The 19,717-nt window shown below is 42.3% G+C and overlaps 1 protein-coding gene across 1 annotated transcript; it reads right to left on the reverse strand.

Annotated features, from left to right (window-relative positions):
* Window positions 1–750: 750 nt before the first annotated feature.
* ATP6V0D2 (ATPase H+ transporting V0 subunit d2) lies at window positions 751–16,144 on the reverse strand. The gene is made up of 8 exons (XM_083517388.1): window positions 15,598–16,144; window positions 10,323–10,494; window positions 8,397–8,575; window positions 7,228–7,307; window positions 4,827–4,904; window positions 3,316–3,492; window positions 1,585–1,665; window positions 751–919 (listed from the first exon to the last, which is right to left on the reverse strand). Exons 1-8 carry the CDS (start codon window positions 15,725–15,727, stop codon window positions 758–760), a joined length of 1,059 nt encoding a protein of 352 aa, XP_083373514.1. The 5' UTR covers window positions 15,728–16,144; the 3' UTR covers window positions 751–757.
* Between the last annotated feature and the right edge of the window lie 3,573 nt (window positions 16,145–19,717).

Raw genomic sequence — 19,717 nt, forward strand, 5'->3', positions numbered from 1 at the left:
AATCTAACCATGCATGTGATACATGAGTATTCTTTAATGAAATGCTAATGCTTTAAAGTAATGCTTTTCTTTCTCTATACTTTACATTTTTGGGGGCCCAACCAGAAGGGAAGTGAAATGCAACTTTGCATTTAAGGTGCATGCTTTTAAAGAAAAAGAAAAAGCATCAGCTGGGGGCAGTGATAATTAAAGGGATCAGATAGGGAGGGAGATTTTACATTTTCCAGAGCAATCGTAACCCTGAGACAGTGGCGTAGCGTGGGTTGTCAGCACCTGAGGCAAGGCAAGTAATTTGCGCCCCCTAACCCGTGGATTTGCGCCCCCTAACCCGTGGATTTGCGCCCCCTAACCCGTGGATTTGCGCCCCCTAACCCTAACCCCCAGATGTTGCGCCTGGTGCGGCCGGCCCCCCCCTGCACCCCCCCCACGCTACGCCACTGCCCTGAGATCACTGGCTAGAAGGGTCAGAAAGGTGTATTTGCTGCAGAGCCTTCCACTATTCCTGCAGAAAACTCTGCAGTCATGGGTCTACTGATGATCTACCAACAGAACCTCTGGAAAAGATCGGGGGGGGGGGCAGGAGGAAATGGAAGTGCCCCAAACATAAAATGCCTAATTGGCTAATCATAATTATAAAATGTTATTGGTGGCTATAATGTGCAAATTAACCCCCCTTTTTGGAATATGATGAGTAATTTAGTAAAGATCCCAATAGATGAAATAGATGTACCATTAAAACACACCACTAAAGTCTAGTTTAGAGAATAGGGATGTAGTTGTTAATTTTTGTTCTGTGCCTCTGGGAAATGCATTCAGCAATCCATACAATGTTTCTGCTTTCTTGTTCCTTCAGCTTTACATAGGCATAGAAGACCCCAAAGTGGAACTGGTTGTTGAATGCCAGCACATTCATTTTGACCTGGAGAAAAGAGTGCAAGAAAGAAATATTTTATCAGCGAGGGGAAATAATCAGTTACTTCTACGTTACATCTTTCATTCTCAAGCATTCTAAAGAGTTTTACAAACCTTTTCTTTTACAAGTACTTTTCTCAGTAGGAGCTGGGTCAAAGTGCAGCTATCTTTGGGTTTTTGTGACAATTTAACAAGCCTCAGGAACATTAAAGGAATAGGTTAGGACACTGAAATTAATGTTTCTCTAATGGCTGCAGTGCTGGAAGATTCAGAGCTGCTTTGAATGGAATTTGCCCATATGTCTCTTTTACTTAAAAGGGCTCTGTGGGCATTTTTTTCTTTTGAGTTCGCTTCTCCAAAAGGTGGTAGTCATTTTTAGCACTTTGCAGCTTCATAATACTGAAGGACAGGGATGGGGAACCTGTGGCCCTCCAACTTCCATTAGTCCCAGCTAGTATGGTCAATGGTCAGGGATGATGGATTTCCAGCAGCATCTGGAGGGCTACATATTCCCTCTTCCTGCTTTAGGAAGATACTGGCTGTTTATTCAGAGTGAGCAATGTCACCTCCTGCAAGTCCATCACCACTTTCTGTCACAGTTGACTCTGAGCAAGTCGAAGAAAAACAAATGTAGCAAAGATAAAGGTTTGAACCAGAGAAAGAGCATCTTACCTCATGTTCAAAAAAAGCATCTTCTAACGTTTTTTCTCCTCCTGTACCACTTCCTACGCATTCAAAGCAAGCCCTGTATTGCTGAAAGTACAAAAAACACACCACTGGTTTTATTTCGCTTACATGTGATGTTTCTGTGTATTTAAAATTAATCTTTTTTTTGTAAATAGGTTCCTTAGGTGCACAACTCTAGAATGTATGGCCAGTGAGTTTCAAGGGTATTTCTTACTCCCCTCACTCATACACTGCTTGAAAGTGACTTTATAGGGGTCAAAGGTCAGTGACAGAGCACATCCTTTGCATGCAAAAGGTCCGAGGTTCAGGCCATGACAGCTCCAGGTGGGGCTGGAAAATATTCCTGCCTCAAAACCTAGACAGCTGCTGCCAGAGTGGTGCAGCTAAACCTCATGGACTTACCAAAGGGCAGATTCATATACATAGAAATGTTTGTGTTCTGAAGACTTTTGCTAGGTACCATAACCACAAGGTGACACAGCCTTGTAATTTTTCAAGGGCTGTTCACACCTCCCAGTCACACACACACGGTGAAACAGAAACTATCCCTATTTAATGTATTTGTTGAAACCTGGCATGGGATTGCTTGCCGTTATATCCTTATTGAACCATGTTAAGCTATGAGTTTATGTGTAGGCAGTAAATTACAGAAAATGCAATCTCCTGATTAAAATGAGTTTTCCAAAGCACACAGATTCATTTTTCTTGAGTGACTGACTCTACACTAAAGCTTCTCAAACATTGTGCAATTAACCTTCGTAAATCAATTGGACCCAACTATAAAGGTTTCACCAGGTCTCTTTGGTGGTACACACCCTCATCTAAGAGCTGGGCTCTGGCTAGCATGGTCTGGGGACTATTGCACCTTTAATGATTAGCTGCACTGACTTCCTACACAATTTAAGGCGCAGGAGCTTTTCCTCCCCTCCCCCCCATCAGGCCACCCTAATCCTGGTAACTGGTTGGACCCCACTCACCTCTGCCACCAGTGATGCTGTGAATAGTGGACAGTCCATCTGCTGGGGCAATGAGACTTCATCGCAACCAATCAAGACCCATTCAGACCCATTCAGAACTGGACAAGATGGAGGCCAGGGATGCCAAATTGAATAAAATATTGGGAGGGGCAGATAAGCTCTGCCCCAGATCCTAGTAATGAAGGTACCAAGTGCTGGTGAAGGTTTATTCCCCCCTCGCCCCACTTTTTATCCCCAAAACAGATCTACAGAATTGACTGGTCCAGGGATACTCTGAATTCTTAAAGCTAAAAAGGGGCTTGAACCCATCTCTTCCCAAGCTTACGTTTCTAGGCACCTAGGTTTTCACCCAATCCTAGCTTCCTTGCCATCCAGGATCCCTTTTACAAGTTTGTTTACAGGGCTTGTTGAGAAATGACATCCAAATATGGAAAATAATGAAAGGCAGCAATGCCCATCAACTTTGGGGGGGGGGGTCTGGCCCCCTAAAGTATTTTATGGGGGACCCCTGAAGGGACCTGGGCCCTTAGGAGTTGGCGCCTATGACAGAGACGATGGTCTCCTCCCTTGGCAATTGCCCCATGTATTTCCCTTAGTGAGGGGCGCTGAGAATCAGCACTCTTCACTTTGTTTAGAATCTGGCTGAACAAGTACTTAATGCCCTTTCTTTGGTGGTACATGCCATGGAATGTTGTAGACACAGTAAGCTTTTGTTAGGAGCTATTTAGTATTTACATACAGCATAGTAGTCTGCCACGCCCTTCACTTGCTCATAATCTTCTGTTTTGGCAAGCATATCCAAGCCTTCTGGATACAGTTTCCCACACGTTGGATACAGCTTCTGTCTGTCTTCTTTGCTTAATTCAGTGCCAAAAGAATTAATGGTGATGATGAAGGCACGCCTGTCTGCTTCAAACTGCATAAGACAAAAACAAACGACAGCTTTCAGCCTTTAAAAAATATTTTGTAGACTTCTACTATGGAGCGCAGGAGGGGTTTGCTGGTGCTGGGAGCCTGCTCTCATCTTCCTTACCCCAAATTGCTCTCCTCGTAAGTCTGTGGAAATTGTGGGACACCGTGGAATCACAAGGGGGTGATTTGATGTGAAAGGGGATAAAACAACCATGAGATTGCAGATGCAGTGAGAACAAACTACAGTATTTTGGCCCAGAATTAATGTGCAGCAAATTAATTGAAAGGGAAGCCATTTTTTAATATGGCTGGCAGGATGTTTGAAGCAGGATCAAAACCATCAAAGCTGCAATATTACTTTCTGATTTTATTTGTTAGATTTGCTCCCCAAATTAGCATAATAGTATACAAAGGCCCCAGTCGTCAACAGATATATACAGTATACCATATATGCATGTAGGTCTGTTTGAAGTCTAAAGCACATTTAATGCACACTTAAAGCACAAGTCTCTCCTAAGGAATCCTGGGAACCATAGTTTTCCCATCACAGAAGTACAGTTTCCAACCACCTTAATAAACTACAGTTCCCATGATGCTTTGGGGAAGCTATGTGCTTTAAATGTGCGTTGAATGCACTTTAAATGTATGGCATGGACCTGCCCACATGAACAGTGGGATTCATACAGCCTGCTGACTGATTCTCCCATGATCTGCACTGAGTATTTCTTGAACTGCTGAAATATATGAGCTTTTCGTTTTCTGCTTTCAAGCTGTTTCGAAATGTTGTTATCAACTAGAAACAATGAAATATTGTTATGAATGGTATGAAATTGATATAATTGTTCTTATATGTGTCTTCATTGATGATGCTTTTAAATTGCTTTCAGATGTTTTATAAGAAGTAATTCATAAATGGAAAAATAATGGTCATGTACGTTTTGGTGAAATACGTAATGGATCATCTAGTATTTTGATATTTTTCTTTTGCCCTATTCATTTATTTTTAACTATCAAGATATTGTAGACTAATAGCTTGTGATTTTTTTTGATATTGTAATATCAGAAATGTGTATATTGGTTATGGTGGCAGGCAGGCTTTGTAGTTTCTTAGAGCAGCTATTCTCTGTCGGCAGGGGGAAGACTGGAAAACTTTAAAGGCAGCTCTTGTATCACCTTGTAACTTAACAAGGTATAGAAGCATTCACAGGTGAATTTTGGAAAGAAAACAAATGTAGCTCAATGTGGAAACAGGACAAATTGACTGAAAAATGTATGCATGCACAAGGAGCATGGGCTAAAGAATGACAGATTCATTCCTAGCCATAATGTTTTCCTTACCTCTAAGAGTGGGCACATTATATCTGCCGTAGTGCCACCTTGGTTTTTGCAGAATGTATAGAACGCTTCGAGGTAAGACTAAAGAATGGGACAGGAAAAAAGTAACATTATATTCAAACCTTCTCTGAATTACTGACAGTCATGACTGGAGCAGTCAGTCAGCCATTTGCGTGTTGAGGTCCCCAAGCCACCCCAAAATAAACACACACTTCACATAGAATTTTGTTTAAGGTTTTTGGCATAAATTTGGCCACAACTTTATTAAAATACAAAAAATGTGAGTGGTTGCTTAGGCATTGGTTGCGACTATCTAACCCCGGATGGGGACAGACTGACATTGCGCATGAGAAAGGGGAATACATTTTGGGGATAGCGACGCAGCAGGGAACCTGCCCTCAGCCCTCCCCAAATGCTCCCAGGGGCTCTTGCATGGTCCTAGCCCCTTGACAGGGTTTGGACAAAAGCAATGGCGAGCCCCTGTATTCCTTTAACAGAATACTCTTGCAGCTGCAGCATTAGAGGGGCAGGCACAGCCAATCCATGCCCCTTGACCAACCAAACCAAAAAACCAATGCCTAACCACAACCTTATAAGTTGTGACAATTTGCTATGAAGTAGGAGAAAACCTACACGCGGGTGGTGCTGTGGGTTAAACCACAGAGCCTAGGACTTGCCGATCAGAAGGTCGGCAGTTTGAATCCCCGCGACATTGCTCAGTCCCTGCTCCTGCCAACCTAGCAGTTTGAAAGCATTTCAAAGTGCAAGTAGATAAATAGGTACCGCTCCGACGGGAAGGTAAACGGTGTTTCCATGCACTGCTCTGGTTTATCCAGAAGCAGCTTAGTCATGCTGGCCACATGACTCGGAAGCTGTACGCCGGCTCCCTCGGCCAATAAAGCGAGATGAGCGCTGCAACCCCAGAGTCGGCCATGACTGGACCTAATGGTCAGGGGTCCCATTACCTTTACTAGGTGAAAACCAAATGGCACCAACCAATCAGCCTAATGGACAAAATTCCTATCGGGCCCCTGTCCCAAGAGTAGATGACCCCATGACAGGCATAGCAAGGTCAACACGAACAGCCCTAAATATAGGGAGGGAGGGCGGGCAATCCAATGCATGCAGCGAAAAGAAGAAGCTCAACGCTGCATGCAGGGAGTTTTAAGATTTCTGGCTATCTTTCACAAATGGCAACATTAACTTCTCCCCAACAACAAGGGAACCCAATCACAACAATGGCCAACGACTTCTTAGCCCACCCAACAACAATGGGGTGTCTTGCCAGCCCCCACTGCCACACATGCTCTCCATGAAGGAGAACACGCTTTCCCTTACTTATTATGTTCAACCAGCCATTATGGGAAGTACAAAACATGTAAAAACTAACAGGTGTGAGACAGGTTAGTTTTCTCCTACTGATGTTGTGTTGCTGCAATAGTAATCCCGTTTGGTAGGAGAGGAACCGGACTGTTGGCAATAATGTTTAGCAGAAGCGATGTTTTTATTTATTTAGAATGCACAAGTAAATATGAACATTGTCATATCTGTTCATTGCAGTAGGAAAGCCTAGAGGACCTTGGCCTTTACTAAATAAGTGCAGTTAGCTGATTTGCACATACACTACTACACTACTACAGTAGGTTGTTAGTGTTCATGTAATGGCACAAAGGCGAATTCCCATGCACATTTACTAGAAAGCAGGTTTCCTTGAACTCCATCCTGCCTAATATACAGTACCTCAACGTTTACCATTCCCCCGAGACACCTGTCTGTTTATATACACCTGTAAGTCAAGAGAACATTTCGTGCAGCTGTTGAAGTGGAAAATAGTTCATGGAAGCTTATGCCACAATAGTGTGAAAAGTCTTTAAGGTTCCACAAGACTCTTTGTTCTTTTTTCTGCAAGAGACTATTATGGCTACCCCTCCAGAAACAGTGGCTGCTTGGAGATCTGATCACAAGGGGGGAAATGTGAAAGTTTCATTTGTGACAGTGAAACACAGATTCCAGGAAGCAGAAAACACTTTCTCTTCCTGCTCCCTCTGAATTACCCTTAGTGTTGAACTTATCCAAATTCTACACATTCTATATGTTACATCCTGCTCTCAAATTAGGGTGGCTTTGCATTTTATAGGAAGTGCCAAGAACTGGAAGTTGGCTCTCTTGTCACTTGCACATTTGCTTTTGCCGTTTCCTGCAGCATGCAAATTCATTTCAGGGAATGACAGAGGGTGCAATGAGCATTACATCAATATCAGGGTTAATTTCCCCCATTTATTGAGAGTACACTATTTAAATTCCACCTATTCTCCAAAGTGCTCAAGACCGCTTATTTTCATGGCTGTACATTGTACCTATCCCCCCGATTTACTTTTTCACAGCTGGTGCTGAAAGCATTTACCTTATACAGTTTGTTGCGCATGATTTCAATGTTCATTTCATCCAGATCATTTTCAGATACGCAGTCTTGAAAGAAATCAGCTGAAAAGCAGACATGTTTAAATTATAAAGGCAAGCTGTAGAGAAGCATACGAAGCCCACTTATCGGTTTTAACAATTTTTTTATGCTCAGTGACTGACTTTCTTCTGTGCTACAAAAAAATAATATAGAAGGAAGGGGAGGAAGTAAATGTTTTCAACATTCCTGATGTGGTGTATATATAATACAGCTTTGCAGTAGGATTCTACTTTGAAGATGATGGGGTTGCTAATCCAAATCTCCACCAGGTGTCTCGTAGGAAATGCTAGCATAAAATTTGGTCTACTCTCTGACCTAGCAGTCAGTATTGCTTTGGGTTGCCTAGATAAAGCGACTAACAAATTTAATAACTAATAAAAATAGATTATCTATGGGAAGGCTATTCTACTCTCTGTATATATATTATATCACCCACTCTGATACATTTATTTCTTTGTTTTGTTATAATATTGATTCTAAATGCCGATTTATTTCTTTTGAGAATATTGGAGAGAAAAATCACCGAGAGTGCCTGGTCCCATTCATGCAATGAATTTTTACTTATTTTGACAGCTTTCTAAAGCTTTCCTACAGGGCAGAGCTGACCCACCCAAGAGGCAAGGTGAGGTAGCTGCCTCAGGCATCACACCCCCCCCCCGAATCATCACCCCCTTTCTACTGCCCAGCTTTGCCACTGGTCTCCCCAGCCTCTAGGGACAGAGAAGGACCAGCAGCAAAGCTTCAGCTTCTGAAGCTAAGAGGATATGGCTGTCAGTAGTGCCTAAGTGCAAAGTGGCCTGAGAACCCCTCTGAGCTCTTCAGAGGATCGGAGGAGAGTTTCAGACCGGGGACATTTCCAGCCCTACATAGAGATGCCAGGGATTGAATTTGGGACCTTCTTCATGCAGGGCAAAAATTCTGCCATTTCTGTGGCCTTTCCCCTAAGACAACTGGCTGCCTTCATTTTAATGGGCCACAAGTACCTCAGACTAGATGCAGAGAGCAAGTGCTGCCATGATAGAAAACAATCTCATCTGAAGGTCCACACACACACACACACACACACACACACAGACAGACATACACACACACAGAATTATGAACAGCCATACCTAGGGGTGTATCCACCAAAATTGCATTGAATAACTCTGCAGGGTTTGGAGCAATGCTGACAGCTTCCATTTGCTCAAAATTGCCCAACGGATGGCACTTGGGAACCAGCTCTTCCAAGGGCCGCTGACGCAGTGTGCCAGTAATGAGCAGGATCACGTTGTCAATCATATAGCTGTACCTAGTGAGAGAAAACAACATTCATCAAAATACTATGTTCTTCCTCAGGGAGAAAAGTGCTTTAAAAAAAGCCACACACCAAGCCACATTTTGCAAATATAAAGGTTAAAATAGCCAGGGCTCTGCAGAAAAGGTGTGATCACTCTTTATCAGCTGTGGCAATGTGGCAACAAGGAATTCTTGTAAATAGAACGCTACATTAGACAGTCCCTAATCCAACCAGGCTTGCACAGAATCACTGCAATCAAATGCAAAAATCAATATCTTAGAATTTAATGCCCAGAGCCACTTTTTATCAGGAAATGGGCTTATTTTCCAAATGTGTTGTGGGCAATTGCCAATTTAAGTAGAGCCCTGTTTGATAGTGTGGAAATAAACCATGCACATACATTTGTACACGTGGGGTCTCATCAAACCTTATTATGAATGAGCACATGAAGATCAGTCACACCTGATCCTGCCTCCCAGTGCATTCTTTTAACCCAGGCTTCCTGAACCTGGCACATTCCAGACTACAACTCCCATAAATCCCAGCCAGCGCAGACAATGGTCAGGAATGATGGGGGTTGTAGTCTTGGACATATGAAGGGCATTGGGTTATGGGAGGCTGCTCTAATGTCAGACAGGAAGCCTCTGGTGAGATGGACATGTAAGAAAACATGGCACTGACTTCTACCAGAAAGTCACAACCACAGCCCAAACTTGACAGAGGAAATTTAGAGGGATTCTTGCCTTTTATTGCGTGAAAATCACAGGACCAGGAGGGTGGTCCACTGGCAGCATCACAGCTCACGCACCATGGCTGCAGGCTACCATTCCTTGCATAGACTTTTAAACAACTAGGAAGACTTAATGAATTCAATCACAAAATCCACCCAAACAGCCTGATGTTAAGAAATCAATGTTAATTAGGTTGCCAAGTAAAAAAATAAACCTTGCTTCAAAGGGAGTTGGGAAATTTAATATTACAATGCTGCCAAAATGAATTAAAAGATAAACGTCTGGGCATCTGCCATAAGAATTTACTGCAGGCCAGAAGAAGCATTGCTAATGAATACAATGACTACATAAGTAGGCCTTGGATCTACTTATTGAAGTCCATACTAAATGCATTACTGGGGATGCACGGAGCTTACTCCTGAGTAATCAGATTGTACTGTTAAGTTTTCTGATTAAGCTGCCATTACTGAACAGAGTCTAGGCCATTCTGCTTAGCATAAGATGCACACTTCAGAAAACAATCCACCAAACATTGCTTCTGTGTAACACTCATTTATTTCAATGGGGCTTGAACAAAGTGACCTTGCAAAGTTTATTCCCAATGGAAACTAATTCAGGTTGCAATACGTCATGATACCCATAAAATCCAGAAATTATGGCAGTAAGTTTGTACATAACAAATCCATTAAAATGGGCTAAAAAACAGATGCATGAGACTAGAATTGATTTATTACCACATTTATATCCCACCTATTTCTCCAAGAAGTTCAAGGTGGTGTACATGGTTCTAACTCTCCTCATTTAATCCCCTTAACAACCCTGTGAGGTAAGGCAGGCTGGGAGGCAGTGACTGGCCCAAAGTCACCCAGTGAGCTTCCTGGCTGAGTGCAGATTCAACTCCTGGTCTCCCAGGTCCTAGTTTGACACTCTAACCACTAGACCACACTTGCTTTCAATACTCTGACTTTATGGGCCTTTAGCCATTGTTTATTAGTTGCTCACATCATGAAATTACTAATTTTACTTACGTAATATAGTTTAGGAATGTGGAAAGTGGCTCGAAGGCATGATTTCTGAAATAGTGAAATTCTGTCAATAGTTTGGCCTTTAGTTTGTCATCGATGATAGAAACCGTGAGAGAGCCTGTTTCATTGGCTAAGAAGTTTCCGTAGTCTGTGGTCTGCAATTGTAACTTCAGGTCTGGAATAGAATTGAAAAAGATTTGTTTTCTACAAAGAAACCAAGGAGGTTAAAGAGACAGTATCACTTTTCATTTTTAAATCATACTTTTCTTTCATTTCCTTTTCTACACCTGGTGGCTGGGTTCAGATGTAACACAATCCCATGGTTTGCTTTAAGGTCTGAACCCAACTCAAACCACACTCACTGTGGAGCTGACAAGCCAGGATCTGAAATTAGTCACTGAGTGTGACTTCCAGTGTGGTGTAGTGGTTAAGAGCGGTGGACTCGTAATCTGGTGAACCGGGTTCACTTCCCCGCTCCTCCACATGCAGCTGCTGGGTGACCTTGGGCCAGTCACACTTCTTTGAAGTCTCTCAGCCCCACTCACCTCACAGAGTGTTTGTTGTGGGGGAGGAAGGGAAAGGAGATTGTTAGCCGCTTTGAGACTCCTTCGGGTAGTGATAAAGCGGGATATCAAATCCAAACTCCTCTTCTTCTTCTTCATATTATGTACAGATTCAGACATTGCACATAGATGTCCAAGATTGCTGTGTGATGGGAATCTCTTCCTTTTCTCTTTTTTGGGGTTACTCTTTCACTCTCCATTCTCTGAGCGGTAGGAATCTCATAACAACTTTTACAGGGTTGTTTCAAGGTGAAAGCATTATACAGGTCTAGCAGGTATTACAGTCACATAGGAAGACCTAGTTCTGATGCAGCACATTAGTCCAGCTCCCAGACACAAAAACCAGAGAGCAAACTTCCCTAAAGCCTCTATAATAATGATAAAACTTGATCATGTCTTTATTTAAAATGTACTTTGTAGAATCATAGAACTGGAAGGAACCGCAAGGGTCACCTAAGTCCAGCTGCTTGCAATGCAGGAATCTCAACACACAGTCCCTCATCCAGTTTGAAGCCACACCAGACCCTGCTTAGCTTTGCAAATGTGCTATCAGTTTTATTGCTGCACTACTATCACCCTTCATCAAAATGTTCCCAGTTCGGGTACATAAATGTGAACAAAATTAACTCACACAACATAGAAATACAATTTAAAAACAAAGAAGCATAATGAAGCATAGCATATATCATAAAGACACTACAGTCTCCACTGTGCCACATTTCCAAAAGGAAACAGGAATCCTAGGTAAGCACCTGGAACCCCTGGAATTTCACACTGCTTGGAGATTAGGGTGACATGCAACAGTATATATGTAATAAGTTTATTATATGTCTTAAGTATATTATACGTATTGGGTTTTATTGGCCCTCACTGGGAGAAGTGAATACACATAAAGGTCTCATGACATAAATGCAACGCACATCAATGGAAGCAACTATTATAATCTCATGCAAGCTTTGTATTTTATCTGTTTCAGTAAGGAACAAATTTAACACCAGCCCTATCCAGATCCATTTACGTTCTCCCCTCTATGGGGGGAAGCAAAGCAAAGAGCTTCACTGTTGCAGAATGTCAATAGTCACCACCCACCAATGAAACTGAGTCTCCTTCTCCATCAGGAATTCTGAAGGATGATGCAATGTGACTCATTGTGTGTGATTTTACTAGTCACTTGATTATTTTTTTTAAAAAAGAAAAAACCACTTCAACTGATTGTGTGAACTAGGTCATCGCCTGCTAGTTCCTACCGCAGAATGTACAATGATTTCCCTGTACAAAATCTGGGAATGGAAATTTGGCAAAGAGGAAAAGATAGATCAGAGTATCTGATACCAAAGCATCTCTCCATAACAAACTCCCTTTAGAAGTTGCACAGAAGGACAGACTCTGAGCTTTGGATCATTTAAATGCTTTTGAAGCTTCTGTGCACTCGGTTTAACTAATTATACAAGTTCACATCAGCATGTACCTGTGCGGCTTCTGTTTTTTCTGCCTTAGACTGAAGCCTGCCAGTAAAAGCTAATGAAGGGTTGCATGTTAAACAAAGTGCTGCAGAATTTAAAAACAAGGCTCTGTTGGTAAAACATTGTGTGGATGAAACCCTTGCGAGCAACAAAGGGATGGAGTCAAATAACCCAAGGCACCCAGCATTCTGCTGTCTCATTACTCTTTTCCATGCAGAAAAAGGGCATGGATGAAACTGTAGCCACAGAGGACAGATGACTCGGAGGTGATTCACGCACCACAACTTGTTCTCACAAATGCAGAGAAATCAATGCACACCGAATATCTGTAATGACCTCCACACATGTTCATTTTACTTCAGTATGAGCTTGTTTGCACCAGAAACGGAATGTAATTTGTAGTGTGCAAAGAAAATTGGACCTCTGAGCGAATCAGGTTAAAATGCCTGCTTGGCCCTAAAGGTCAGTGACTTTGTGTCAAGATAGCCAAATATGTCATTTTTCGTTTCTCTAAGTTTTTCATTGTTCCACTCAAGTTTAGTTCTCCACATTTCAACATTCATTTGCAAAAAAAAAATTTAATTCATGAAAATTCACAGTGTATTTGTGTGAAATATTGCCTAATATATGCATTTTACAGAGCAATTTTCACTAATACGGGGTTTCCCAAACTAAGGTCCGCAGACCAACAGTGGTCCATGAGCTTCATTCAGGTGGTCTGTGAAGAACACTTACAAATTGAATTCTATGGAATTCAAACAGTAATGCAATAAATCGCAATATAAGAAATAAAAGAACCAATAAAATATCAATTAAAATTCATAGAGCGTCTAGCAGAGCACATCACAATTGCTACAACAGGCAACAGGAAAATTGTTAAATGATCCGCCAAGACCCTCAGAATTTTTCATAGCGAATAGTGGGAGGAAAGAAGTTGGAGAACTGTTACCTTATATCATGCATTTCTGTATGTTATTTTCACTAATCTGTGCATACTTTACTGCAGACCTTTCCCAATGTTCATGTTGGTGACACACTTTTTAGACAAGCATCATTTTGCAACACAGTAATTCAGTTTTACTAGCAAACCAGAGGTTAAACTAACCTCTTTCCAGCCCTGGGAGGAGCGTGGGGAGCAGTCACGTGACACACCTACATGTTGCAGCCAACACTAACATGTTACAACACACAGTTTGGAAAGAAATACTTTACGGTAATGTATGAAAAAGATATTGCAAAATTCAGAGAAGTGCAATTTTCAAAGGTTGACTGTGTTTTAGTTGGCATATTGCAGGCATGTCCAAAGTCCATTTTGGGGGCCTAATTCGGCCCACTGGTCGGTTTAATCCAGCTGCTGTGGCAGTTTATTTCCTGGGGTAAAATCCAAAAAAAAAACAAAAAACCGCCAACAACTTCAACCCTAAAAAAAGTTTAACAACTGTGGTTGGCCCTTTAGTCGGCCCTTGTGGCCCTTCACTTCATCAAGTCTGGCCCTCTTTGAAAAATGTTTGGACACCACTGACATATTGTTCCAGAAAGTGCAAATTAGGTAGGTTAAAATGCAAACTGAATTGAGGTTCCCCTCCATCCCTAATTTCTGGTATCTTTCATCCTAATTTACCTCTTAGCCTTCATGAGCTTCCTGTCGGAGCTTATCCCCCTCTTCACATCACTACTGGATGTGCAGCAGAGAGAGGTTGTCTTGCCCCACACCTGTGTCATCATCAGAGGCTGGTTCTGGTAACAAGAAGGAATGGCCCTCCACAGATTGCATTGGCTCACTAGCAATAACTGCAATAGTGGCCACATTTTTAAAGCTGGTTTGCTCGTCTGAATCACCACTGGATTTCTCTGCCGTTACCTTTGGATGGACCAGATCACATATTAAACTGCACCGTAATATAGCTTTGGGAAGTGTTAGGTGTAACACTCAAGATCATGTTACAATGTGATGAGAGACCAAATGATACAAACCCAGCACGTAACAGCCTCCCCCAACCCAGTGAGCTCCAGTTAGACACCAATTATTCCCACCATTCCCAGCCACTTGCTAAACTGGTTGGGACTGATAGGAGAACATCTGCGGGGCACCAGGCTGGGGAAAGCGATCATAGAACCGTAAGGACCAACAAGCGTCAACAACACCCACCCCGTGTTTCAAAGATTTCTCAATGAGAAGCTCTTGCATAGCAAGAGGCTGGGAGCGAGTAGTCCTGCCACCCAGGACATGGGTGGCATAGCTAAAGCAGGAAGGAAGCTAAGGGGAAACAAAGTGAGGATCAGGCAAACAGATCGGGAAGAATTTAGGGAGAGTCTCAGAAAAGCAAGGCAGAAGAAACTTCATATAAAAAAGAGCCAAGAAGAAATAAAGGCAGAACTGTGCAGCCTGCCAGCAGCCTTTTCTCAATTCCTTGTAAATGGGCTGCTTTGAGGTCGAAGCCAAAGGAAACTCAAGTGGCCTCAGGTGGGCTTATCCTCCAAATCTGGGCAGGGCTGAGGAGCGATTTCTGACAAAGATCAGCCCAAGGGAGGAGAGCATTTTATGGAATTGATGCATTAGAGTCCCCTTTTTAATATGGGTGGTACTCTTCACTACATGCGTTTCTCTCTGTTCCTGAAGGCAAAATACTGAAAAGTAGCAATGTTAAGACACGATGGAACGTAATGCCCAATTATGGAAGCATGCAAAACATGTGCTTGCCAGACAGGGATGTCCACGATACACAGTGGGATTTACTTCTCAGCGGATATGTTTAGTGTGGGACTTCAGTGTCTTCTAGGATGGCACTGAACGATTCCAGCACAAAATCGCCTACCTATCCATCAAAAATGCTGTTAAGACAAATTATTAGTAGTCTTGTTTATTTCAGTTCTGACGTAACATGGTTATGAATTAGGCTGCAAGTATAAAAGAATATTGGTTTATTTGTATAGTCCAACTGGTAACAGCAGCTGTATTTTAATACTTTATTGATATGGTAGTGTTACACATTCCCAACAAACTCAATGTCATTTCAGTTGACCTAAGGTACAGTATATATAAGATTTCTGCCTTCATCCCAATATGAATTCCAGTTGACCTTTTGAAGGACAATCCCATTTTTTGTTTTGTTTCAGTAACATTTAAAAAGAAAAACACATTTCAACAAATGTTAGTTGATCAAATACCATTCCCCTCCCAGCAGAACTACAGAGGCTGCTGTGATACTTTCAAATGTCACGAGACTGAGATTTCGTTTGACTCCTACTCACCTTCCAGCGTTTCGCACTGTGCTAAGTTGACATAGTCAGAAGCCGTCAAGATGCCACATTTGAAGCCTCGGACCAGGCCCTCGAGATACCCATGATCCACATTGAAGAAAAACTCTGAATAGCCCGGCATAGTGGAAAAGAGGGTCTTATGCCTCTCTATGCTTAAAATAGTACCGAGTCTTGTGTCTGCCTCCAGAAGAAGATAGCAAGTGGGCACTAGCCTTGGCTGGACTTTAATTCGCTTCTCCTTCCTGTTTCATTGTTTCCAGTACAACATCATTGCGCTCTGCATAGTGCTTACACAACATAAGCTCAGCAGGCAGACACAAACTAACTCTTTCCTATTAGTAACGAAGCTACTCTGGGTGTAAAGGACAACATAAGAGCAAGGGCAGGAGGAGAACAGAATGTGAGTTGGATCGGACTAGACAACCTATCCTTAAAATATTGAAGAATGCATGCATGCTCCTCGAAAACGTTAAATCATCGCCTTTTAAACTGCTTTCAAAGAGACGTATGCTCTGAAAGTGCAACAGCTAATTTCAGAGCAATTGTGCTTGAATTTGAAATTAAACGTAGTATTTTGGTTTGAAGGAGAGTGATTGTTTCTATAAACTATAAAACAGTTTGGGGATAGTTTCTATAAACTATAAAGCAGTTTTGGGAGGGCCACAGTTTGGGGGTGGGGGAGAAAAAGAGGTGATTAACCCTTTCCTCCCTGCTCTGTTTTCCTGATGAACCCCCACCCTGACATGCCTTTTCCCCTTCTGGTGGGCAAATATTTTTCAAAGATTTTAAAAACTGCACAAGTGAAACAGTTAACCACATTCCCTCTGCCCCATAAGCGCCACTTCTCCCACTAACTGACTTTTGCAGAAAAGATCCAATCATATCTGACATCTAATTTTCATCTGCCATATCCCGACCCTGCTGTACCATTAACCAACCTGGCAAGTGGGGCATTTTATTTTCTGCATGGCTGCAAATGGTTACATTTAGCCACTAGGAGTCTCCCTAACCCTGTGACTAAATATGTTCCTCCCTGTGCGCTTCACCAGTTACAAGTATATTATACCAACAGGAAACAAAAATCTAATTTTTAAAGCTGCGTTGTTCCTAGCCGGTAAGCGACATTTATTTCATTGTAGCGATTTTTGCCCGGGGAAGCTGATTGCTACAGAGCGGCTGACAAAAGAATCAGCAACCAGGAGTTTCTGAGTCTCTAGTACTTCCCCCCTCTCAATATACATGTGACTTTGAATCATAGGAGGAAAGTGGGAAAAAATCTTTTGTCACTTAACACCAAAACCATACATCTTATGGATATTTATTTAGAAATGTATATTTTGTCAAATAATAGTAATACCATTTTGTGGCGCTAATCCATACCCTCCAACATTTCTCCGATGAAAACGGGGACATTATGTTATGGTTTTACATAAAATCGCTTTAAAGTTCTTACTGCATTTAAGCTTCCAGTATCACCTGGTTCACCTGCCATGCTAAGCCAAACCATGGCTTAGCACAACTGTGCCTGCAGCCCCAGATGTAGCTAGTTTGCTCAGCCCTGGTCATTTTGCTGCGCCAGCATGCTGAGCTTAGCAGTAGCTTCGCATGTCGACTGAACCAGGGCTCGTGGTTTAGCTCTCCCAGACAAACCATAAACTGTAAATCATAGCCCAGATCCTGGTTAGAGCTCCTGGTTAGTCTGGAGAGAAACAAAACCAGGACATTAAGCCAAACCATGGCTTGGCTTAGCATGACGCAATACCAAACTGACTGCGTCGGAGTGAAGCAGCTGCAATCTCCTCTCTGTGAACCCACACATTTGCTCTGTGCCGTAGTTATGGCTTATTGTGATGTGCAAACCAGTTCCGCCAAAATACAGTGGGTTCTTTCTGTTGTACTGTTTTGAAAGTATATCTTTCTACGTATAATGACTGAAACCGCATCCGTTCCCTAAGTAGTGGTGCAAAGTAGTTAATACGCAGGGGTGACTTATTTTTATGGATGACGTTCATGTTCCACCTCTCCTCCAAGGAGCTCAAGGTGGTGGACGTGGTTCCTCTTGCTCCCCATTTTATCCTCATAACAACCCTGTGAGGTAGGTTGGACGGAGAGTGAGTGACTGGCCCAAGACCACCTAGCAAGCTTCCTGGCTGAGTGGGGATTTGAACTCTGGTGTCCCAGGCCCTAGTCCAGCGCTCTAGCCACTAGGTAAAAAGATAAAGGACTCCTGGGGGGTTAAGTCAAGTCAAAGGTGACTATGGGGTTGCTGCACTCATCTCGCTTTCAGGCCGAGGGAGCCGGCATTTGTCCAGACAGCTTTCTGGGTCATGTAGCCAGCATGACTAAACTGCTACTGGTGCAACGGAACACCATGACAGAAACCAGAGTGGACAGAAAGGCCATTTACCTTCCCGCCACAGTGGTACCTATTTATCTACTTGCACTGGTGTGCTATTGAACTGCTAGGTTGGCAGGAGCTGGGACAGAGCAACAGGAGCTCACCCCATTGCGCGGATTCGATCCGCCAACCTTCTGATCGGCAAGCCCAAGCTACACAACACTGGTTCTGGACTGGTCCTGCCATGCAAAGGGTGCAGCAACTTATCTATAAAGGTATTTATATACCAGCTATTCACATAACATATCAAGACACTGCACAACATAAAATTACAAAATAATCACAAAAATGACCGGCTTATCCAAAAAGGAAAGGAAAGGAAATTTGACAGCTGAGTAGGCCTGTCAGTATATATAAAAAGGTCTTCAAGAGACACCTGAAGGTCACTCAGATGGAAGAGCATTCCACAGCTTGGGACAGGAGACACTAAATGTCTGACTTCTTGCTGAAGCCAGTTGGGCTTTTGACACATGGGGGACATTGCTCCTTTGGATTATCTCTGTCACTGAGCTGGGCTGCAAGGGCTGAGGAGGTCCTGAAAGAACATTTCCCCTCAAAGAATTCTGGGTAGTGTAGTTTACCCTTCACAGAGTCACAATTCCCAGCAACCCCTTAACAAACTATAGTCAATATTATTTCTATCTTGTATTACTGAGAAAAGTATTGAGAAAAATATTGGGGAAAATACCTGTGAAAGAAGTGGGACAATTCTGAAATAAAATGTTTTGAAGATGAGAGACACAAAAGGGATTGCAGTCACTCAAGCAAATAATTTGCTTATATCCCACAAGGAAGGTCATTTTAACAAACACTTCCAGAAGAAGATAATTGAGTGTATTTTTAGAGACTTTAAAATAGGTTAGTTAAGCTGTACCTGAGGATTGCCAGTGAAGCAGTTCGAATCAGATATTTTGTCAGCTGTGAAATCCGGAGCTCTAGCAATTATGTTATTTTATGCAAGAAAATATTCTTGATTAATACTACTGCGATTTAATCGTACATCCATAGCATTGTGGAGGTATCTAACAAGGGACTTTGTATCCATAGGCAAAGCTTATCTTCTGAGAAAATATTAAATTACTTGACAGGAAATGGAAGGAAGCCATGTCCTTAAAGAAATAATGTGCTTTCTTCTTTGATTTTAAAAAAATCCAATCAGTATTGCAACGATACCATCTTGATTCATGTTATCAGGATCTAAAATCCAATTGTAAAAATGGAAAGAAGAATTTATCTTAAACTCTAAGAAGGACTGCTAATGCACACTGACAGTGTAATGCTATATATGCTTACTCAGAAGCAAGCCCACCTGACTTAATGAGACTAACTCCCAGGTAAGTAGAATTGCAGTCCCAGAAATCTCATGTTATAGTTGTTGTATACAGAAGTTTAGGGCTGAATTTTTTCGCCTGTCTAGCAGCTTTATATCGCAGGAGGAAATTGTGCACACATAGAAGTTTGCAAGCCATTAAGGAGACTCTACTTAGGGCTAAATTAGATGATATGTCTGGCATTGCACAACTTGTTAACCAATAACCAGCACAGGGAAGCCTAAACCGGATCCATATCATGATGGACAGGAAATTTTAACCCTTTGCCCCCTGCTGTAGTTCCAGTCTGGATCAGAGCACACACTGGGCATTTTCACTGGGGTGGAAAAGTTTGAACGGGTGTCACCTCAAGTTTGGCTCTCAGGCATCCCGGATGGGACTC

Source organism: Podarcis liolepis (genome assembly GCF_965112155.1).
Source record: "Podarcis liolepis genome assembly, chromosome: 8".
Classification (NCBI taxonomy): Eukaryota; Metazoa; Chordata; class Lepidosauria; order Squamata; family Lacertidae; genus Podarcis; species Podarcis liolepis.